The sequence below is a fragment of the Corapipo altera genome, unplaced genomic scaffold, assembly GCF_003945725.1.
Source record: "Corapipo altera isolate COAL_440 unplaced genomic scaffold, ASM394572v1 95, whole genome shotgun sequence".
Taxonomy (NCBI): Eukaryota; Metazoa; Chordata; class Aves; order Passeriformes; family Pipridae; genus Corapipo; species Corapipo altera.
This window is the reverse complement of record NW_020884947.1, coordinates 2,961,681-2,985,191: the sequence shown is the minus strand read 5'-3', so window position 1 is coordinate 2,985,191 and position 23,511 is coordinate 2,961,681. Positions and strand designations below refer to the sequence as shown.

At 40.8% G+C, this 23,511-nt stretch overlaps 2 protein-coding genes across 11 annotated transcripts in view; one reads left to right on the top strand and one right to left on the bottom strand.

Moving 5' to 3' along the window:
- Positions 1–8,326, bottom strand: part of CFAP99 (cilia and flagella associated protein 99) — a 54,536-nt gene extending 46,210 nt beyond the window's left edge. For 2 of the 6 annotated variants that reach the window (XR_003530800.1, XM_027662664.1), the window contains exons 1-3: positions 7,934–8,326; positions 7,829–7,871; positions 4,747–4,874 (exon numbers count right to left, since the gene is read on the bottom strand). Coding sequence is in view for 5 of the 6 variants with exons in the window: in XM_027662664.1 (XP_027518465.1) it covers positions 4,747–4,874; positions 7,829–7,871; positions 7,934–8,311 (549 nt within the window). In the remaining variant the exon portion in view is untranslated. The other 4 variants (XM_027662668.1, XM_027662666.1, XM_027662665.1 and 1 more) reach the window with 4 other exon arrangements.
- Positions 8,327–8,633: 307 nt separating this feature from the next.
- ZFYVE28 (zinc finger FYVE-type containing 28) overlaps positions 8,634–23,511 on the top strand; it is a 153,135-nt gene continuing 138,257 nt past the window's right edge. For 3 of the 5 annotated variants that reach the window (XM_027662662.1, XM_027662661.1, XM_027662659.1), the window contains exon 1: positions 8,643–8,855. In XM_027662662.1, coding sequence (XP_027518463.1) covers positions 8,817–8,855 — 39 coding nt within the window. In that variant the 5' untranslated portion in view covers positions 8,643–8,816. Of the gene's footprint in view, positions 8,856–23,511 lie in introns of all 5 variants that reach the window. The other 2 variants (XM_027662663.1, XM_027662660.1) reach the window with 2 other exon arrangements.

Genomic DNA, 23,511 nt, shown 5'->3' with positions numbered 1-23,511 from the left:
TGCATAAATGCAGGGCAAGATGGGTGATTTTTCAAAGCAGTACACGGGGATTAGCTTTACACAGCCATCGTTTCTGTAAATGGACTGTGTAAAGCTAAATCCCACATACAGCTAGGAAAAAAACATACTTCTTGATAGCAGTATCTAATGCCATCATTCCTATGTAAATAAAGGCAGCAAACTACTTATCTCATGTACACCAACATATGTACAGGGTAATGCTTCCGACTTCGGACAGTCTCTCCAGAATATACTCGGAAGAAGTGTGTGCACCCAAATGTTTGCAGAAGAGGTTTCTGTCTCAAAGCTTGAGACAAGATTTCCTACAATGAGAATATGTGCAGGTGGGACACTGAACAGAATTACAAAGATGCATTAAGAAATAAAAATAATAATAATCAAGAGGCCGCTTCTGCTTCTCTTGAAGTTAATGGATACCCTCCCATGTTATTCAAGAGCAGTAAGACCAGAGTAACTCACATGGCCTGATACATGTAACTGATTTTTGACAGAAAGCTGTCAAATTTTCAGGGTTTTAATTGACTATTTGGAAATATTAAACAGTTTCAAATCAAATGCAGGGAAACAGCTAGGAATGTATTTTCAAAGTGGCACACAGGGGTCAGCAGTGCCTTACACATTTGGCCATACGGTTTTCTTATGAAAATCCATGCACACTTGGCCAAGTAAAAAACACGCATTCGCATGTGTTTAGTGTGAATTTATACTGTAGCAGTGAACTCCCCTGAAAATTCTGTGTGCCCTGACTGTGCCTAGCCCAGGGCAAGCAGAGCTTTCACTACAGTACAGGATGAGCCTGGGGCAAGCTGTGCTGGGTCAGTCTGGGAGATCACACTGATAGAAGAAAGCCTGTCTCACCTACCTGCTCTGTCACATCTGCCTCTTGTGAGCTGCAGCTTGAAGAGAGATATTTCTTACTCGATTAAGGAACAGTAGAGACTGGAACTGAATGTGCAAGAACTTTGAGATGAGTGGAACAAGACCAAAGAGCAAGCAGGACTTGCTGCACAGTGACAATAGCAATGGAATCAACCACTTGAAGAGATGGAACTGGGACAGGTTAAATAAAGAAACCTGAGCAAGCAAACCTGAGGGTAAGAGAAAGGACAGGGACAGAAAGACGACAGAGCTTGGAACAGAACTCAGTTTACCTTTTGCTTCCATCCACCCAATATCTGGCTAGCAGAGTATTCCAAACCTCTACAGTACAGCCATTGTGCACTGCCAAAACATAAAAATTTCTAGACAGTCTTAATGGAAGAGCAAAATGTATTATTTCACACAATCATGTATTTTGGCTTTTGTTTTACTTATATCCCTAACCTTACATACATCTAGAAGTAAAAAAAAGAAAATCTTGCTGAAGAGTGACTATGCAAAGCTCTGGATTGTGTCACCTTTCAACAGAGACCAATTGTATTAGTTAGTAAAAGATCTAACATGAAAATCTACAAGTTCCTTCTTACTGTCATTTGCAAAGCAAACATATTTTCACCCTACGGCTTCAACCCATTGTATTTTATGCCTCTTCCTTTTTTTTTAATATATTCATGTTGTACAGTCCTTCATTTCAAAATATATTTGCTTTCCTACTTTCACTTCTCTTCCTGTGCCTCCCTTGAACAGCCATTTTTACTGCCTTAATTTGCAAGGATTCCCACAAGAATGGTCTTATGCCGCTGGTAGATGGATGACAGGGATATTTGGATCAAGACAGATTGTGCCTTCCAGACTCACTCCCTTAGGACTACATCCAGCTTCCTTTCAAAACATATTCACATTTATCATGTACACAAATAAGAAGCCTACACTTCAGTCGAGGATGCTGGCCTCTCTCTGTGACATTTCCTTGTTGTTGTTGTCAGCTCAATTTCAACAATGTGAAGACAAAACTTCAGCACTCTCATGTTACTTCTTTCCTCATTTATTGGTACTATTGCCACCCTGCTTGTCAGTCAAGCTCATAACCTCAGAGGTCATTTTTCACACAGATTACTCCCCAAGATATCATAACCAGTTCACGTGCACATCTTCTTCACTCTTTTTGAGCAGTAGGTTTCAAGTAGTATTTTCCTATTGCTTCAGAGCTAAAAATCTAAGGTAGTGTTTCAAAATATTCTATTTTATTGCAATAAACATCTCTCTCCTGAGTATAACTAACCCAGTCTTTAGCAAATCAACAATCTGGAATGCTATTGTTGAGTTTGTTCTGCTAGTCCATTGATTACACCCACTTACTCCATCTACCATCTCACAGATTCTAGCACACAGAACTGGAGCTGCCTGTCAAGATGCTTCACAACTCAGTTCCATTCTGCCTATAATTTCTTACTTTTTGCTGATGTCATCCCCCATTTCTGATCAGCCAAGGATGGCCATCTCCTCATTTCATTGATTAGGTTTCCAAAGAAGTAATTTTGTTTACTTTCAATCATACATACATTTATATTGCTCTTAAAACCTACTTTATTCTGACGAAGGTTTTTCTCCGCAAAATGTCCTTTGCTCTTTGCAGTTCAGATGAGAATGTGTGGCTGTCCCAGGCACTTATTTCCAGGATCTGACACTTAACAAGACTGGCATCACAGTGGCTCCTACAGCCCCTGCTAATGGGGTACTGAACTCCTTTGAACATATTTTGGAATGACTGTGTGTACTGTGTTTTTATTTTGAGGGAAATAATCTAAACCAAAATTGTTGGTTTCACCAGGAAAAAACCCAGAAAGCTAGACAATAGGCTAAGGAGCATATTTTATATGGAACATCAACAGGTTATCAAAGAACTAAACAAGACACCTCAGATATCGCATTAGATGGACGCAAAGACTATTAAACACAAATACAATAAAGATCTGCAGTATGAATGAAACATACAGTGTTGACAGTGACTGGAACCTGACTGCACTTTTAGGGGATAGAAAACTACTAACTAATAAGAAAAGTCTAACTGAACAGAAGATAGCAACTTGTAGAAAAGTCTGATATACTGCATATCTAATCAGTAAATAAATAAACATAGAGCTGCGTCTTGCAATTATTTAGATTTGTGCTCTTGGAATCTGACCCTCCTGATTTTTGTCTGGTCAGTACACACCACGAGGTTTGGTATTTGTCAGGCTGCTGGCATGGGGCGTACAGGCACGGATCAAGTCTGTGATTTAGAGTGATGGCATCATTCAGGATACAAACTGAAGGAAGTTTCTGCATGGGTCAGTTCATACTGGCTAATTGGTAAGTGGTCAAGCCTGGAAATCATGTGTTCAAAAATGCTGCAATATTTTCAGGATCATATGCCTACTATGAAACAGAAAAGAAAGAAGGGAATTTTTCATGATGAATTATAATCACCCACTTGGTACTGAAATAAAGATGAATTTTATATAAACACATATATTACTTTTTACTTTCTTGGATTATTATTATTATGTAGTAAGTGATCTGAAACTATCCTAGAGATTTTGGCCATAACTTTGGCATCAGCTATCCTCCTTTTTCTTCCCCTTTTGAAAGGATTTTTTATGAAACTTTAGATTCATGTTTCTCTAATAGAGTTACTGCTTCTTTTGTCTTTGTATCACCTTTCCTGGGATGAGAAGAACAATGATCTGAAGATTCATTTTTACAAGTGTTTACTTTGGCAGCAGCAGTAGCTGAATTTACCTGCTCTCAGCTCAGTGAAAAAAGGATTATTTTGAAACTGGATCAGTTCCCTGATGTAATTCAGCATATGAATGCACAAAGGGTTATGGCAGTACTACAAGGCAGGAAGGCAGAGGCAGAAACTAGGGGTCTGATTGAAAACTGTTTAAGAAAGCAAGAACCCAAGGAATGTGTATAGAGCCACTGCCTCAGCCTCTGGTTTTCACATCACACCACTATAATTTTATATTCTTGTACTCATTTGTGTTTATGCAAAATCAATGCAACAGAGCATCTAACAGGAATAGAAATGGTTTAGACCTTATTGTCAGAAGTGGAAATGAGTACTGGAGCTACATGGCAGCGTGGAATCAGAGCTCCAACAATGTCATTTGATAACACATGGCAGTCTAAACAATATCACTGCCTTCCCTTAGTGATTTTCTAAAGCTGATTCAATCCAGTAGCTGCCTCAGCACAAGTCAGGGCTGAGGGACACTGGGGATAAAGAGATGGGAAGAGGTGACAGACCATGGTCAGGAAAGGATGGGAACTGCTTCAGCCACTATAGCTACATATTGGCAAATCGTGGTCTGGTTACTTGCAGTATTCGATTAGAATCAGGTAGTTGATTTACTGCCACTTTCCTTCTAGGACACTGTTCTGATGGTCACTTATGTCCTCAAAGCAAGAGTACCTGATCCTGTGAGTCAGCTTCTGAACTGCATTCGAACATACAAATAGGCGGGGTTGTCAGAAACTTCTATATGGAAGGAAGAAAGGAATAAGAAACTACAGAACAGCTTAGTCAGAAGTGGAACAGAAGTTTTCTCTATCATTGTCAGATCCATTTTAGAAGGTTGTTGCCTTCCTGTTTTTTTGTTTTTATCCAAGTAGTTTTTTAAGCACTCTGATCTTTACTGCCTTATTTTTTGGTGATAACTGTAAGAAATTTGGACTTTACTCATGAATGAAGAATGTCACTGTAAGAAAAATCAATGACAGTTAGAAAAGAGACATCTTTATATTTTAAATCACATAGTAAAACAAAGTAAGCTATGTAAGATGAACTGACACTTAATATACCTGCAACATCACAGCTGATTCATTCAAGAAATCCTCCACGTTCTGATTTTCAGGGTTAAACTTGTCAAGCTGTTGCACTATTACTGCAATAAGTTCTCTGTGTCTGACCATCTTCATCATGGAGAATCCTATAAATACAGAAAATCTTTAATTTTTCATGCCCCCTTCAGTTGTGGCATAATGTATGTTGATAGGCTCATACAGAAGATACTGCAGTAACATAGAAGAGAACATTTAGGTCAAGCTTTCAAAATCACAGTTACTCAGAACAGCTAAAAGGAAAAAGGAAAATACAGTACAAACATCAATAAAATAAAATACATATTTATTACATATTTCAACAAAATTACATATTTCTTACTCTGTAAACATCTTAAAACATCTTTAGGATGATACCTAAATGGTTAGGTATTTGACAAAAATAACCTGTGCCAGGCTATTTGACAAAATATAACTAAAGATAATACTAGAGAAAAGTATGAATTTTTGCCTGTGTGCCATACAGGTCCTATTTAACACACTATTCTTCCCAGTGAGATGCAACAGAAAGCAAAATTTTAGTCTTAAATCTCATCACATATTGCTGCTAACAGCCTATTTTTCCAAAACAAGAGAACAGGATGAGAGAGGAATTATAAGGAAGCAATGAGACAGCGTTGGTCAGTAACTGGACCACAGTCAAATCAGTTGTCTGGGTCACAGTCAAGGTTTCTGAAGGTTCAGCAGGTGGGTCCTTGTTATATTTGATGCTTTGTTTGTGAAATGACTGCATTCTGTCCATCTCAAATGATGTCCTACTCGTATGTCTGAGAATTTGTAGGAGTGGTTACCTTGATTTTAATGTTCTCATGGCAAGAATACAATGCATTCGTTCCTACTCACGCACGTGTGGTGGTGTATGAAAGACCAATGATAGCAATGATCAGGCCTGAAAGTCATTAATCTGGTTTAGCAATAGGAAAAAAAATGAGCACAAAAGTAATTTTCAGTGGTGAAAATAAAATATGTTTTTGAAAATAGCTCTTGTATTTTATATATCATCATATTTTGATGCCAGAAAAGAATGCTTGATCAAGATGATTAATTCCCACTGTGGTAAAGGTAATTAATTTCTTGCTTTAAAATGATCTCATAACATTTCCAGATACAGTGGTTCTGTACTCTGCCTTTCAGCATTACCATACTCAATAAAAACTGCCTAAATAGCACTTCTAAAGTGCTGGAAAAAGAGTTCATCTGTGATTATGTTCAATACAGGCATTCAGTTACTTGGTATGATGAAGACAAAATGTCCAATTAAAAAAAAAAGTCCCTCAAAACAGGGCTGGAACATGACAAGGGATGGCAAATACAGAAAGAGGCACTACTGTTTCTCTGTCACAGGGGAGTTGCTGTTTCTCCACTCCTCCGAGAATCATTTGTTTCTCAGGTAAGAACCTGCCAAGGTTCTCACACTCACAAGGGATTCTGGATGAGCGAGAGAGAAATACCTCTGTACTTCAGGCTGAATCGTAATTCAGGCTCCAACAGATCTACCAGTGACAAATATTTTTTCTTCTGGCACAGCAGAAAGAAATCTGAGCTCTCATGCTCTGTACACGCTGATAGCCACCCCTTCCCCCCAAATAACAATAATTAAAACCAAAAACTGGAATATAAAAACTAAGACGTAGTAATGCCTTGAGATCTCTGGACATACACAAGTTCTTAACAGAATTTCACTTGTATTTAAACATACTGCCATTATTATTGTCAATGTTTTAAAACATACACATTGGGAATAAAATGCTTTTGGTATGACGTGCACCCTTGTTTCCACACAGTCGTTTAGGAGAATACTCTAATTGCTACATATAAAAATGATATAAATTTATACTGGGTATAAAATGGTAGAAATTTTCTTTCATCATCAGCTGTAGATTTCAGTTAAAGGGAGGTGAGAACCTGACTTACCCTTTTCTTACAATGGAGCTTGGAGATATTTTGAAAGCAATTACACAGGATAAGATTATCCACAGTTGTAGGGACTGGTTTCAATGACCTGAAAGATTCCTTCAGGTTTTACATTCGCTCCCACGTTCCTGGCCTAGAAAGACTGCGATTGCATTTTCTCTGATGAAAGCTGTCCTTAAAAAGAGCTGAACTAAGCCTCCCTGCAAAATTCAGTCAGATCAAGCAGCTACTGCTCAAAATGGAATGAGGTATTTCTCAGCTGTGTGCTAGAAACAGGGCCACTAATCCAGGGTACGACTGTCCCAATGGTTTTCATGCAGGGTACCGTTGCCCAGTGTTTACATCCTGACATTCTCATTTACTCTAGACTTTTCTGCATTGCTGAGTGTCACTCAGAGCAGTTCTGGGCACGGGGCCTCTTTTTAGCACATTCTTCCTTAAGGAAGCAAGGCATCAGATGGAAAATGTTCACCCCGAGTATCTATAGTCCAGTTTTCTTAATTTCAATTTGCATGAATGTCAATGTTTTGCATACTTATTGAAGGTGGTTTACTTGACATGACATGGCATTTTTGAACTATTTGCTTGTAGCACTTAACAATTAAATATTCATTGTACAAAACCTTTTACAAATAAGTTGTATATTTATAAGGTGGGTTAGCAAATGGACACCAAGGTTTGCTACTTGCCCAAAATCTCAGATAGCAAAGCAACCCCCTCCACAGAGTAACAAAGTCCCCATTGATCTTTTCTATTGCATTTATGAAAACATAATAAAAATGAACACTGAAAGAGGGCAGGTTTAGATTAGATATTAGGGAGAAGCTGTTTAATGTGAGGGTGGTGAGGGCACTGGCACAGGTTGCCCAGAGACGCTGTGGCTGCTCCATCTCTGGAAGTGTCCAAGGCCAGGCTGAATGGGGCTTGGAGCAACCTGGTCTAGTGGAAGGTGTCCCTGCCCATGGTCTGGGCTGGATGGGCTTTAAGGTCCCTCCGAACCCAAATCATTCTGTAAATCTGTGATTAGACGATAATAAACAAGTGAAGGAGCCATGAGCCTGCCCAGAGCTCCCGTCACTCTCGCACATCAGGGACTGTACCCGCTTTTCTTTCCGGAGGGGTCACGTACGGCCACAGCTGCCTTGCACCGGCGCTCCAAGCTGCCCCCGCTGCTCCCTGTCCTGTCCCTGGCTGTTCCCGCTGCTCCCGGCGCTCCGTTCCCGGCTGCCCGTGGTGCTCCCTGTCCTGTCCCTAGCTGTTCCCGGTGCTCCCTGTCCCGTCCCTGGCCGAACCCTGCGCTCCCGTTCCCGGCTTCCCCCGATGCTCCCTGTCCTGTCCCTGGCTGTTCGCGGCGCTCCCAGTCGCGTTCCCAGTTGCTCTCAGCAGCTCGCGCCGTTGCCAGGGGCGCGCGAGGGATGCTGGGAACTGTAGTCCTGCCGCGCCCTCCCTCAGCGCTGAGGGACGGCGCGACCGGGGGCTCGGAACTACCCACGCGGGGGAAACAAGATGGCGGCGTTTGTTTGCCGCCGTTGCCAAGCGTCTCGTTCCGCGCCTCCCCGGTGTTTGCGCTCACGGACAGCAGCGGCCGGTCAGCCGCCAGTTGCCGGTGCATGGGAAGCGCCGATGGGCACGAACAGAATCTGCGATCCCCCGAGCGGACGCGCGCAGACCAGACCACAGAGAAGACTACAAGAGACAGCAAAGGACTGCGAGTCCCGGCATCCCCCGCGCCAGGGCGTGGCCCGCGGAGCGCGTGGCCCGCCCGCCCCCCGCCGCGTGTTACGCAAATGAGCGGCCTGGTGGGCGGGGCCGCCCCCCGATTGGGTGGGGAGGGGAGGGCACGGGGGCGGTACCGCGCTTGCGCGGCGGGGGTGGCGCTGTCGCCGGTCGCGCAATGTTTTGGGGGCGGTCGGGGCGGCGCGGAGCCGCCGCTCGGTCCCTGCGCTGAGGGAGCGCCCGCGGCCGCTACCGCGCCTGGAGCGGCCAAACAGCAGGAGACCATCCGGCGGAGCCTCCCGGAGAGGGGCAGGGCTCGCCCCCGGTCCCCCGAGCGGCTCGGGCGGGCAGCCGGCACCCCCCGCGGCAGCGGCGGCGGCGGGGTGTCAGCGGCCGCGGTGATGATGAACAGGTTCAGAAAGTGGCTCTACAAACCCAAGGCAAGTTGTTTGTGAGGAGGAGCTGCCGCCGCCGCCCGGCGCCTCTCTCCGGGGTCACCTCAACCCGCGGGTGCGGGTCGGGACGCGGGTCCCGGCGGATCCCGCCGCGGGTCCCTCCGCGCCGGTGCCGCCGCCGGAGGAGCCGCGCGGGGCGAGCGGAGCCCGCGGGCGCTCGGACGGTCCCGCCGGGCGCGCTCGGTGTCGGGGCTGCGGGAGCGGCGGTGTGAGCGTCTCGCCCGCTGCGGCGGGGGGATGACAAAGCAGAGCGGGAGCCGCGGTGCGGGTCCGGCCCGGCGGGAGCGCGGCCGGGCGGGCTCGGGGCTCTCCCCGCACCGCGGGGCTGCCGGCGGTGCCCGGCCCTGCCCCGTGCGCTGCGCGGAGCCCGGACCCGGGGAGACGTGCGGGCGCTCCCGCGGTGCTGGTGACGCTGCCTGGGTGCGCACCCGAGAACTTTTTTAAGTTAAGAAGATTTATTGAGCGGTGCTTTCTGTAGGTGTGTTATTTTCTGCCCTTCTCGCTTTGAAATTCTTGGAAGGAATCCAAGAATCGCAGTTTGCTTTGTAATGAAATTACCGTCTTCTGGCACGAGTTAAGTAACAATTGTCTGGAGAGTGATCTTGTCTCGCATGTGATGTTCGGGTTGTAAATGAAGGGCATTGCTGGTTTTGAACATCTAGAGCATCCTTTTATTGTCCAGACATCACAGCAGTCAGTATAGTTATTCACTTTATCAGTATCTCATTTAATTTTTGTCCCTGTTTGTCGCTATCGCCCATTTTTTCCTTATGCTTTAATTTCAGCAATGATGTTAAGTCACAGTTTTCTGAGTAAAGTCTCAGATTTTTCTCAGTAAATCTCCTATGTACTCACTCCTTTTGGCTGAATTACGCCCACTGTGTTGCAGTTTAAAAAAAAAAGAAAAAAAACCTCTGGGCAATTCTGCAAAATAAAAGTTTGTATTATACTGGCTTTATGGATTTTGTATGTAATCATAATTCTGGGTACTGCTGAAGAATACATACTGTCTGATGTTGCTGTTGCCGCTAATAACTGAAAGGAAAATAATGTAGAGATTAAGTAACTGAAAATACAGTAACAAATTATAGGTAGCTTTCATTAAACTTTGTTATTTGTTTTTGGTTTATACCAGGGAAAAAATGAGTTAGTGAACAGAAAGAAATACGGGTATTCTTAAATACAGAAGAAATCATCGCAAAAATCGCTTCTGTCACTGCTTTTTTTAACCAAAACTCATTAGATTTCACGTTATTTTTCTTTCTAATGGAGATTTCATCTTTTTGTGATAAAGTTTACCTATTAATATACTGTCTCGTTGTAGGGTGTGTATTCAGCATTCAGGGTCTGTATCAAACAATTATACTTCTATGAGACCTCTCTGGTGAAGGAACTTTTCAAGCCTGTTGCATGACACTGGACCTCGTAAATCAATGACATCTGTTACTGTTAGTTTAAAACCAGCACCAAGTCCTTTTTTGTTGTATATTTATGCTTTCTTTGCCAATAGTTTTTGTTAGTTTCAGTGGCTTCCTGGGTAATTTTTGTTTGGTATTCAGAATGGGCTGCTGGCGAACTGTAGTAGCTTCAGAAACAGGCATTTTTCCTGATGTCCCTATCGAATCGGTGTGGGTAGTGTCATTAAATACAAGGAAGTTTGAATAGCACCTCTCTGATAAACAGTAAGATGGAGGAGCTCACATTTGGAGGCTTTCCTGGTTGTACTACTTGCTTTTGTATTGCGTCAAGAAATCCTTAGGATTCCTTTCCATAAGGTTAATGGGTTCCATAGGCTGTTTTCAATATACTGTATTTTGAAGATGACTTTCCTGAATATTTATTATTTTGGGGGTTATCACCGCTCATGACTTACGTTACTTACTTGTAATCCTCTGTGAGGTACTAAGTATGACAGGTAAATTATATCAGTTAGATTTTGCCACTCCAGGTGATGGGGAATGCTGCTTCTGAAGTATTCCAGATCCTACTGTCATATAATAGGACTTGTGCATGGCAGCAGATTTTGATGGCACTGGGCATTTGGCCTACAGCTTTGATGGCCATTCAGAGATACTTTTGAAGGCAGTGGGGGATGACATCAGAGTGCAGCAAATTTACAGTGCAGCCTGCTCAGAAACCTGAATGTGTGCTTCAGCTTTATCCCAAGGGAACTGTTTCATAATTCATCCCCCCAAAAACCCAACCCCAAAATATGTAAATTAATTCAGTTTAATCTTTGTAAATGGTGGAGACGGGGAAACGGAGCAGAACAGATAGTGCATAACAAGATGGAATCACAAAACTCTCAGGATAATCATCAATTCCTGTAAGATGCAGGGACCTGCATCGATGCAGGGATATTTACTTGGTAACTGCTGCATCTGTTTGAACATACCAAGAATGGGAGAGAAAAAGTGGGTGTAGGAGGCGGAAAGTCTTGACTAATGTTGCGAGCTTGTCACGGGAACAGCTCGGCTCTCCTAGATCCTGGTACAGTCTTCCTGTCCAGCTCTATTCTTCAGGTATGCTGATATGCCAGATTTTACTAAACCGGCTCAAATGCCAGGGGTAGAGGTAACCGGAGAATGAAATAAATAGCAGTGACATGATCTGTAGAGCTGGTAGGGCGCAGACTGTTAACTGATGTATTGGAGACAGAGCAGAGATGGGATTTTGTTTCCAGCCTCCTGTGCCACATCGATTGTTGTTTAATTTTTAAAATGTTGTCTGTAAGATGTGTTTTGCTTTTGGGGCCCGCGGATTCAAGGTGTGAAGTTTCTGAAGGGAGGCAGGTGTTTGCTTTTGAACCAGGAGAAAATGGGTGATCTGAAGCAATAGCGTTCTTGAATTGCAGCACGTTGCTGGAACAACAGTTGCTCTGTTTGACCTGGGGACGCACTGCAGGCTTCCCAAGCTCTGCCACCTTCCTGAGACAAAGGATGATCCCTTCTAAATCAAAATACTTGTCTGTATGCACAGATATGATAGAAATATTTCCTGTCAGTTGAGGGAATTTCTTATCTTGTACCGTCTGCTGCTCGAGCATTCCACAGGTGTCCGGTCAGAACATGCTCCCAGGCAGATCTGAGCATCCAGTAAAAATACGAAACTGGACTGGTTCTGCAGAGTTTTGAAATGCATTTGATATCCAAAGAATTCAGAATAATTTCTGTGAATGTTGCAGCTTTAATCTGTAGACTGGCTTGAAAAATGCGTGGGTAACTAGCTCACAGGGATACCTGCTTTGAATTGGGCTCATGTTGTTTTGAAAGACCTGTTTAGTGTTTGATGGGGGAAAAAAAAGTCTGTCTGTAACCACAACTTGATTATGTTTTTAATCTGCTTAGCATAACAGACTGAAACATCTTCAGTGTATGTTTATTTTTCGTACTCAATTTTTTCCAAAATATTTCTTGCTTTGGGTTTAGATCTCTGAATAAATTTTTACCTGGGGGACAAAAACCAGGGATTTATTTTTTTTATGGGACCATACCTTCTTTTTTCTATTTCCATTTGCATTCATTAACGTATTTATTTGCTCCTAGTTTCTTTTGCATTGTATATGTGAACTTCTAGCAGTAAATGTTAAAGCATGTCTTATGTTCCTGTAATTCACTCAAAATCCATAGTTATTGGTAGTAAAGATAGTGCTTTGTGAATGCACTGCCGCAGTTAAAGGGCGCTCCCAAGGCTTGCATAAAGCCTGGAGGTTTTGTAGGTGTGTTTTTTAACACCTCTCTCCTCTAAGACTGACCGAAGTGCAGCTGTGCCCTTAGCGCCTGTTTTGAATAAAAGCCAGCCTAACTACCATGGAGATGTGAAGGTAGATTTAAGGAAATGGCCCCAACTTGTAGCTAGGAGTGAACACTTACTGACAAGTGGGTACTCAGCAGAGCTCTTTCACACCCCTCAGAGGCTGTGCATAGTCTCCCCCTGGAGCGCTTGAGATGCTGAGTATTGTAGTTGTTTTCTTCCTGGGCGTTTGTTTTGAAGTACTGTTCATTGGTTTCTTTTCTTAAATCCGATCATTGCTTTCTGCAGCTGGATTAGCAGATGCATCTTCAAGACAAGAGGTTCTTGCTGCCCTTTAATGTGTCTGCAGTGGTTCTCTGTGATCATTTAAGGATAAGTGGAATGGCACGTTCTTGGAGAAGGCTTGTTTCTGGGTTTGTGCACAGTACCTTTCTCTTACAATTTTAGGGATCTTCTTAGGTACATTTATATGAAAGTAAGCCATAGCTAGTAATAATTGTTGCTAATAATAGTTGCTAAAGGACTTTGAACAATAGGTAGGTATGCTAGTTACAAAAAAAGGCTTAAAACAAGATAGTGGGTATCTTGGAAGATCTCAGGCAAGTAAGGTGAAGAGAGCATACCTAGGGGATCAAGAGCAAGCACCTGAAGTAGAAAAGTGAAAGCCAGTGGCAAACCCCCAGAACAATGAGACTATTTATGTACAGCTTTTAGTGTTCAACGCTTACCTAGGACTCTTTTTACTTTTTTTTTTTTTAATACTTCTCCTTGTGCAAAGTAATGCAGGAGGACCTAGAGATCATCTTTCTCAGCAGTGTTGTCAGGGTTGCTTAATAGCAGAGCTGACTCCAAGAAGTAAAAGATGGAAAATACAATAGGAAGTAGTTAAAACTAATTTTTTTTTACAGTAAGAGAAGAAACATGTTGGTTGGATTTTTTTGTAGGAAAAGTTTGTAAGGAGGAAAAAAGTCAGAGATCTTTAAAGATGAGTAGAAGTTTGAACTTTAGAAGAGTGGAAGATAGTAAAAAATTACACAGTCAACTGTGCTTAATATACTGCAAAAAGCGTTTTTAAAATTGGGTCAATAGAATGAGATGCAGGAAGAGAGAGAATTATTTTAAGTGGTGTTTTGATGGATGGAAATGGTCAGAAATCAAAAGGACAAAGCTACTGGAATAGCCAAACAACTGTTGATACTGATTTTGGGAGAGTGGATGAAAAAGGAAGGATGATTTACCAGTGACAGATGGAAAGCAGCTAACATCTTAATTCAGGTCTAATTTCCAAATCCTAAACTTGAAGGGTTGCTCTTCACAAAAGAGAACTAGAGCGAGTCTCGGAAAAATGTCTTAGAATGAAGAGTGAAAGAAGAGGTAAATGCTATTTATAACTTAAAAGTTTCTCTTGACTGGTGCCATACAGTATTCAAAGCCTTTGGGCACAGCAGTTTGGGAGCAAAATGTATTATTTAATGCAATATTTATATTAACAACTAATGACTTTACAAGACAGAAGATTGAGGAGTTTCTCTTACTTGGAGAAAGAGCTTTTACTGGGTATTTGAAAGGCACTGTTTTAATGATCAGATCTTTGATCTCGGTTATCTGCATAATTATTCTTGTTGCCCCTCTCTGATCAGAGACTGCAGCTATTTAACTACATTAATCAGTGTTATTGATAACAATCCTGAGGAAGGCAACTTATAAATCATCATGCATTATTCAGAGTTTTGCATACTGAATTGCTTCATTTTAGAAGCACCATCTAGTGGTTTGAACACAAGTGTGGGAACTAATAATTCTTCGCTGATGGATTGTAGCACTGCAGCTAAATGAAGACAATTACCTGCAGTCATATTGTTTCTTAGCCTTGGTTTTACCTGTGTCTGAAGAAGGGAAGTAGGTAATTATTGCAGTTGTCTATTAAGGGAATTGCTTGGCTGTTTTTAATTACTCTGTTGCGGAATACATACACACCTTGCAAAATTATTTTTGATGCAGATTGCTGTGAGCAGAGTCATTGTATGTCAGATGACAGGTCCACCTAGCCTGGTGTGATGCCTGGTGGCTATCTCTTTCTCTGTCCTGTGACAGATGCCTAGGGAAAAACAATTAGATGAATAGAAACCAATATTTCTTCTGGGCTTTTTTTTTAAAGCTTATGGTAGTCTGCAGCTTAGGAGTTTGCTGAGCTACAGATTGTACCCTTATAATTCAAAAGCTCATGAAGACTTCTCCTTAAAATGACTAATAATTTTTCAATTTATTTATACTTCTGGTCTCAGTAATGACTACTGGCTTCTCAAAGTTGAGTTTGATCCCATTGAGGCAGGCATTTTCATTAGAAACTTTTCCAAACAACCAGTGGTGTCACCTGTTGTGTCCCTTGTCCTGCAGACTGTCTTCTGATCTTTCTCTTGGAAACTTGATTTGGATGTTTTAGATTCTGTTCCTCTACTTCCACAATGTGGTGGTACTTAATATAATCTAGAAAAACTTACTTCTTAAAGATTACAGTGCACTCTTCCTAGTTTGTTTTAGAGGAATGACAAAACAGAAACAACTCACCTAAAATATCCTCAGCATTGGATGGCAGAAGAATATTTTCTTCCTGAACTAACTGAAAAATAGTGAAAATGCTGTTGATGTGCTTCATTTAACTGCTTTAGTAGTTATGATGATCTACTTTCCTGGCAGTTGTGCTAGAAATGTTGATTTAAATTAATTCAGTAAAACTATTTTTAAATAATGGTGTTAAAAATAAATAATTGAAGGCTGTGTATGTTTGTTTGGCTCGTGTTTAAAGACAGACCCACCTTCATGGTGCATGTGAAAGAGCAAGTTCCTCCAGCTCGGTCATTTAACTGGAGGATGCTACTGGAGTCTGTCTGACCTGTTTTCAACTGAATCTTTCTTTTCATCTTGGAAGTACACGATATTCCAAATATTTATTGTACCTAAAATGCCAAGCTGGGGATCGTTGCTGTCATGGCCATATGCCCCCTGCTTGCCTTCAGGAAGTGAGCTGCTGCATTCCATGCTAGCTGAGGCTGTTGACTCCTATAAACTGGAGCTCTCCCTAAGTCAGCTAAAAGCAGAGCACTTAGCCTGTGTCTGGTGGACAGCTCAGTGTAATAGAATATGATTTTCCTTTGAGGCAGTGTCAGCTGCCTGCTATTTGAAAACAGGTGAGTGACAAAGACTGTAATGCATTTTCTAGGCATCTAAATTTAGGATATAGGAAAGAGTGAGGTTTTTTGGGAGGCAGAATGTTTGGATAACTCAGAGATGCAACATTCCCGTCTCAGTATAGCTTGCTGCTGTAACTGGAAGGTCTTACTCTTATTTATTTTGATTATGTGGGTCAGACTTATTACATCCTGTCTGAGTATTTCTGTTCTACCCTGAAGGCTGTAGAAGTTTCTTTCTTGTCTCCCCAGTAGTCAGTGACTTTTTTGCATTACTTCCTCAGGCTTCTGGCCTGAGAATTCCTCTTTCTGATCCCATCAATGGTGGTTCTTAGTGTGATTCCTCTACATTCACTGCCCTCTCCTCCCTGTACTGTTATCACTTTTGATCACCCTGAAAAGCTGATTGGCAGGAAGTGAATTAGGAAACAGGATTCTGCATTGAGGTTGGGGAATTGTGTAAGAATCTACAGCAAGGGGAGTGGACCTGTGAGCACATCACCTAGGGACTGCCTCTGTCCTGGTGGGCCATAGTCTTGTGTTTCTTCTCTCTCAGGGTCTTTACTCACACTTGAAAGCCATTCAGAATGAATAATGTAAGAGTGGGCATCTCCTCAGTTCCAACTGTACCACTCTGGGTGAATGAATGAAAGGAAAGCAAATGGGGAAAAGGACACTGGAGAAGACAGGTGAAGAAGATGGGGTTGACAAAAACACTTGGCATGAAAATGTAAGACAAATAGTTTGAGGGAGGAAAAAGGGAGGATGACTCTTGTAGTCTTTCAAAATGCCTTCAATTTATTTTGAAGTGGAACACAGATTAATTTAAATTGGGGTGATATTTATGCTGGAATGTGTTAATTCCTGCCTTCAAATGGCACTTTGATCTCTGATAATTATAGGTGGTTGAAGCTAAACTAACCGGATGCTCAGGGTGTTCTGCATTTCTGCTTTGCATTCTTCTAATTCTCACCTTCCTTTGTAAACCTTTCAAAGTAGGAAATGTTTCCTGAAGTTGTTCTGAAGTTCATCAGATGTTCAAAACCCTGGTTTATTCAGGTTATTGTTTCCTGCCATGAAAGGAGCTGAGCATGAAAGGGGTCTTGTGTGTTTGTCTATAAGTGGCTTTTGGATGTTTGTCATCTAATAAACTTCTTTAGGAATGGTATGGGCTGTCATATTAATGTCTTTCTCTAATTCTGCTTCTGTAAGCACCAATCTCCAGGCAGAAATTTCTCCTTGCTGTCTTGGTCCAGTTGCTGAAGTTTGTGTGCTCTTACCATGCAAATGAAGACATATCAGCATTCTTCTTATAAAACCCTCCAAATTTCTCAAAGCACTGTCTGCTTTTACTTTATTTTCAAGATTCATATATATGCATAGAGTGCCTGCATTGCTAAACATTTAATGGGGTTTTTTTAAGTATTTTTTTATAAAGCTGGATGAGTGTGCCTGATCTGGTCAACAACCCTACAAAAATATCTTGATGCAATAGAAGTCATGTCTTTTTATGGTGCAATATGGATAGAAGCCCTTGTAGAATAAGGAACAGTTAATATGATGTAAGAAGTAGGCAAAAATGTAAAAGGCCTTCATATCTCGTCTGGTACCCATGATTTGTTTTGCTTTTTATTTTAAGGAATCTTACAGGTCCTCACTGAGGAGTAACAGATGAAGTGGGAATGGTAACTGGGCGTTTCTGTGTCCCTTGGTGATGAGTGGTGCATGTTCATCCTGGAACATGGTTGGTTACATGAGTGTAGGTCCTGGAAGGACTTGCGGTGCCATGGGCGAAACACGCTGTGTTCTTGCAAGTGTACCCACAGGCCCTGTTGTGTGGCTGTAAAACGGGAGTTTTGCACTGACTTTTCTGTAAGTCTGCTTCTACTTCATGCAAATACTCCTGGTAGTGAGTTTGGACGGATCTGGAGGTTTGTAGGTTGTAGGTAGCAGTGAGTTCTTTCAAGGAATGGTCTTCCTGTTCACTGCATAGTTATCTGAGGGGTTTTTTTTGTGTAAAGTTGAGGATAAGAATGTTATGTCATGATCAGCAGCAAATAACTGGAAGTGGGGAGGTTAGTTGATGTGCCTTGTGTTAAAAAGTGCGTATTGTGTACTGACAGGTTCTCATGGGTGTAATTGTTACTTCGACTAATTTCTTGATATTGAAGTGATTATTGAACATGTTCTTGAGAATTGATGTGTTCATGTTGGAGAATCTGATTTCAGGTATTGTGGTGGTATTTTGAAGTTACTGTATGGAAGAGTGGTTTTTGGTGGGTTTTGTTTTTTTTTTAGTTTTACTGTATTTTGATAATTTCTTTGCTAACAGTTTTGTTGAAGCAGTTGACTGAGTGTATTTGAGGAAGATATTATATCCACAGCAAATATTCTCATTTTCAGTAAGACTGGTTTTTGATTTTGTGGTTGGGTTTTTTTAATTGCAGTTCTTTCTTTTTTTTGCTTAGATTATATCATACCTCTGTGTCCAAAACTTTGTTCACTGCTTGCAGTGGCCTCTGTTTCCCTAACATTACTTCCACCTAGATTTTTTTTGGGGTGTTTTGTACATAATTGCGGACTTGATACAAATTTTTTCCCCTCTTGATCTCAGTCAAGATACTTGACAAATACTAGACCTGATAGTCATGGTGACAGTAGGAAGACAGGGACCGAAGTAGAAAGGTAATAGGTTTTTTTTTCTCTTCACTTCTCTCACTAGAAGAGACAAGCAAGCATTTATCTTTGTTTTAGAACCTATATTCCATTGACACTTAAATGTTTTTATCTAGTTATTTTTAAAGTTATATTTTCTCAATTGACCACACTATTTCATTTGACAATTAGTTTCTTGAAGGAAGCCTTAGCCTTAGGTTGTAACTGGTTTTCAGTTCATGTCTTCTTTTCCTATTGCAGTTTGAGAGTAACTGTTGAGCACTTTCATAGTAGGCAGTTTTGTGTATAGTTGATAACAAGAAACAAGGAAGTTAATGTTAAAATAACTTACCTCTGAATTTTAAAGTATTTTTAGATGCAGAACTGGGATGCAACTTTTTAAAAAATGAATGCATCTTTTAAAAGCCATGACATTCTTTTCAGTGTGAAAAAATTAGAACAGTTTTTCTTCTGTATTATAAGTGTTCTGTTAATTTCTTGGTGTAATATATGTATATATGTGTGTGTGTGTGTATATATATATATATGGTTTCCTGTTCTGATGTTAACAAATCAGTGGTGGATGAATTGAAGGTACCTAGTTGTTTATTTCCTGTGTGAAACAAAGAAGTTGTCCATTGCTTAATTTCATCTGACTTCATATAACTTGACCAGTGCATAATAAGCTTTTTGATTAGTTTTGAAAAAAATGTCTGATAGATATAAATTCATACTTTTTGAGAAATTATAAACTGTGTAAGACTGTCATAAAGAATACTTCATGAGTGATCCTGAAGAGTTAATAGGTGACAACCTTTCTCCTAGAAACATCAGTTTTACTGTAAGAAAGCTAAGCACAATTTTTGCTTAAGCCCAGAGTCATTTGTTAGCAGTCAGGTCAAGCATTGAAATGTTGTGAGGTTGGTTCCAGTTCTTTTTATAGTTATTTTTCCATCTATATATACATATATATATATATATATATCCTAGTGTGCCTGCATGTTGTGTGTGATCCAAAAACCTGTGTATCATCTGTGCATCTTTCAAATACAAATAGTCATTCTTCCTATCATTGAATTGGGGACTGAGGCATGAAGGTGGAATGAGGTTATTTAGTGCACTTAAATGTAAGCCAATAGCCAAACTAGCCAGAAGAGCTTAATTTGGGGGGTTCTCAGCCATTTTATTCCTCATTTGCCACTTCTTTCTATCCACTACTTTATATGAGATTATTTTTCCTTTTAAATTACCCTGCAATAACATTTTAACAGCTGAAGCAATGGACCAGATTGTATGTACTTTGCTATTCAAAGATTGGAGTGCAACTTACTGTTGCCATATGTTTAGATTCAGTGTCCAACTCTTGCTTACAAATGAGAACATATGGGAGATAGGTAATGGTGATTTTCAACTGTTAATTAGTCATCTTTAAACCGATGCCTCACTAGCCATCCCTCCAGTCACTTCTGTCTTTCTCATCTCCCCCTCGTGGTAAAATCACTGGCTTATGTTGACTTGCAAAGCTTCTGGGTGGGGGAAAAAAAGGTTTCCTTCTACAGAAATGCTTCTGTAATTTGGGGGGGGAGGGTGTTTTCCAAGTCAACAGACGTTGGTGAGTCTTCAACGCACAAAGTACAGAAAACCCATTTCACTGAGGTGGGGTATTTTCCTTACAGATGTTATATTTTGTTTGGTTTGTGTGAAATCAAGTTGCTGATGTGCTAAATGTTGCATAGTAAAACAGGAATTAGAAGTTCCTCTTAAATGCTGGCTCTTGTGAGGTGTGTAGGTTTTTCAGAGTTGGGTAAAAATATTAACACTATGACTGATATAACCTTTGAACCTGTTAATTACAAACTCATGATAGGATGTGGTTTTTAGTTACCCTGTATCACACTCTGGTTACTTAACTATGTTATTACATACTGTTTGACTCCCTTCTTTTACTGCTTATTAGGCAACTTTTCTGTTATAATGACCTAATACTTCTGTAAAGTGAGATATGGTCAAATGAATTAGGGCAGTAGTGATCCCTTCAGAGCAAAGGGAGATGTATTCTCTTGTCTCCATCCAGTTTTCAGGATATCTGACTCCTGTCAAGAGTTTCTGTGTGCTCCCCTTGTGAATTTTAAATCAACCAGGAGAGTACAGAAAGTGCAGGAATGCTGCTGGTGCTCAGCTGGTGCTTCAGCTTCTGGCCATGTGCTCGTGTCTTAACTCCCCACTGTTGGAAATTGTGTGGCTGCGTCTTGCTCTGGATCAGCTTTCTAACACAGGTGGAAGGTAACTTGCTTTTTGTATATAATTTTTGCAGTCAGTTATCAACTTACTGGAGGAGAATGCCTTTGGTGGCAATGTGGTCTTTATATTACCTTGTACCAACTATAAAGTTGCATCTTCAATGTCTTTAGTGCTTGTGCCTTATGTTCTATTCATAATATAAAGACTGGTGAAATGAAAACCTAACCCAGACTGCACCTATTCTATTGCTCTTTCTTTTGTATGAGAGGTGCTAATTTCTTAAATGAAGAGACCAGTCTGAAACCCATGTGAAGTTATGTGGGACTAAGAGTTGAACTTCTGATTCAATTCTTTAGCATAAAACAAGCTCACTCAAAGTTATTTTTAGGTGACATTAAGGCTCAGACAGTGTATAAAATGTTAATGCAAGTAATCTTGCAGTGACAGAGGCACAGATAGCATGTGCTGGAAGCAAAGCTCTGCAGAAGTAGTGAGGCAAGACAGTGAGCTATATAAAGGACAGGGTTTTTGTTCTTGAACTACATGCTGCTTTGAGCTAGCTGTTCTTACCAAGAAGAGCCATGACAGTATTTGGTTAATACTCTGTTGTGTGTTTGGCAGATCTGTTCCCTGTTTCAAGTTCCATATATGAATTGTCAAACCTAGAACTTGCTAATTGGGTCTTGGAGCCAGTAGATGGAAGGATCAGCTAAGTACACTATTTAAACATTAAAAAAAATTAATTTAAAATGCTTTAAAAGCATATCCTTTATTTAATTTTCATCAGCTGGCTCAGAATTAATATATTGAAATGACAGTATTGTCTGATACTGTAATACTTTTCACTGTGTGCTTACTGGAATGAGATTTAAAAAACTGCAAGAAAGAGGAGAATAGAAATCCTTATTAAATTTACTTTTAGCCAAAATAATTTTTTAAAATTATTCTGCACTTTGCCTATTTTGAAAGCTAGCAAATAAAACTTCTCCATAGCTAAACTGAAAAGTAAGATCTGGGATACACAAGCAGAGGTATTCTTACTTTCTAGATTGCTGCCCCCACCTTTTGAGCACGACCTGCACAATTCACTGCATTCTGCACTCAGTGACACTGCACCACTTTATAGAGGTGTTGAGTGGTTACAAAAAGAGCTGAAAGCTTTGCTGGTTTGGAGGAGCTACTCTTAAAGCAGCAGAAGCTGCTTCTGGGGAGGTTACTTGCTTAAGCAACTTGAAAGCTACATGGGTGATGATATTATATGATGTGTTTCCAGATCTGTGTGCCTGCTTTCCCCGTTCCCCAGTCCATTAGATCCATGTGGAGCAATTTGGTATTTCATATCTTATGTGCAGGAAAAAGGCAACATTATGGAGAAGTGCTACCTTCCTGATGCTATTCCCACTGATAACACCTTCTGTTGGAGGAGGGGAAAAAGAGGGTTTTTTTTGTGATTCGTATCACTTTTCTCTCATGATAAAAGAAAATGTTAAAGGAAGTCTATTCTTAACCTGCCTTCAAAATTATTTCCAAATTCTAATTACTTCTGAAAAATCAATGAGGAATTTGCTGAGGAATATGGGGATTGAATAGAAACTGTCTATAAGCGGTGTTGGAGCACCCTCTGCAGCCTCATAATAATATTTAAATGAGCTTTGTACATTTCTGGTGATACATTAAATGGAATGAATAATCACAAAGAAAAATTAAGTATCCAGGTGCTTTATGCTGCTATACAGGCTCATCAAGGTACAGTAGTAGATCCTTAGGGAAGATAATTAATTAGCATGTTGTAGACCTTTTTGTGTCTATTATGCTACTGTACCTCTCCTGAAAAGAAAACTCTCAACAGTTGCTGTAGGTTCACTGAAGTTCAGACTGAAAAGTAAAGAATAGCATGTCCAGTGGGAGAGGTGTGAGAATTAGTTCTGTGTGATAGGCAAGTTATAAAGCTATTTAACAAACTGGAGAGAAAAGCTTAAAAAGTATTCCCTCTTGAACTGCCAGTTTACTGCCTTATAATCTCAAGTTTCCAAGATTGGGTAACCTACAAGTCATTTCAGGGCTCTGTGTTCAGCAACCTGCTAATCACTGGTGTCATGCTGGGATATTGGCTCGGGTCAGATTGGGAAAGCATGTGGCCAAATGTATTTCCAATGCTGTGGGCTTTTTGCAAACATCTGGGTTTCTTCTAATTTGCTGTTGAACAGCCTGCCCTCCTTAAATGATGAACCACACTGGTTGCAGAATAGCATGTTGTAAGGCATGTAAGGCTACACAGTTGAGCAAGGAACAACATGTGACTTGTTTTCATAGGTAAATGCTGTTCTTAATGTTCAACAGTAGTTTAATTTTTGTTTATAATGTCTTAAGTCAGTGACACTTCTTGTGTATCAGGATCATGTCAAGCCTTCTTTGTGTTCCTTCAATATGTTCAGAATATTGTAATGATAACTAATGGTAGCTAATGAAGCACATGGGAATTCTCTGCTATGTCCATGTGGAATTGCCTGGCTTTGGGTGATATTAATACCTCACATCCTTTTGTATATGACAGATTGATTTGTAGCTATGCATAATCACAGAATTGTAGAGAGGATGAGGTTGAAAGGGACCTGTTAAAATTACCTAATCCATCCCCCTTGCTTTCTCAGGACCATGTCTAGTCAGGTTTTGAATGCCTCCAAGGATGGAGACTCCACAACCTCTCTGGGCAGCCTGTGCCAATGCTCAGTCACCCTCAGAGTAAAAATGTGCTTCCTGATGTCCAGATGGAACTTCCTTTATTTCAGTTTGTATCTACTACC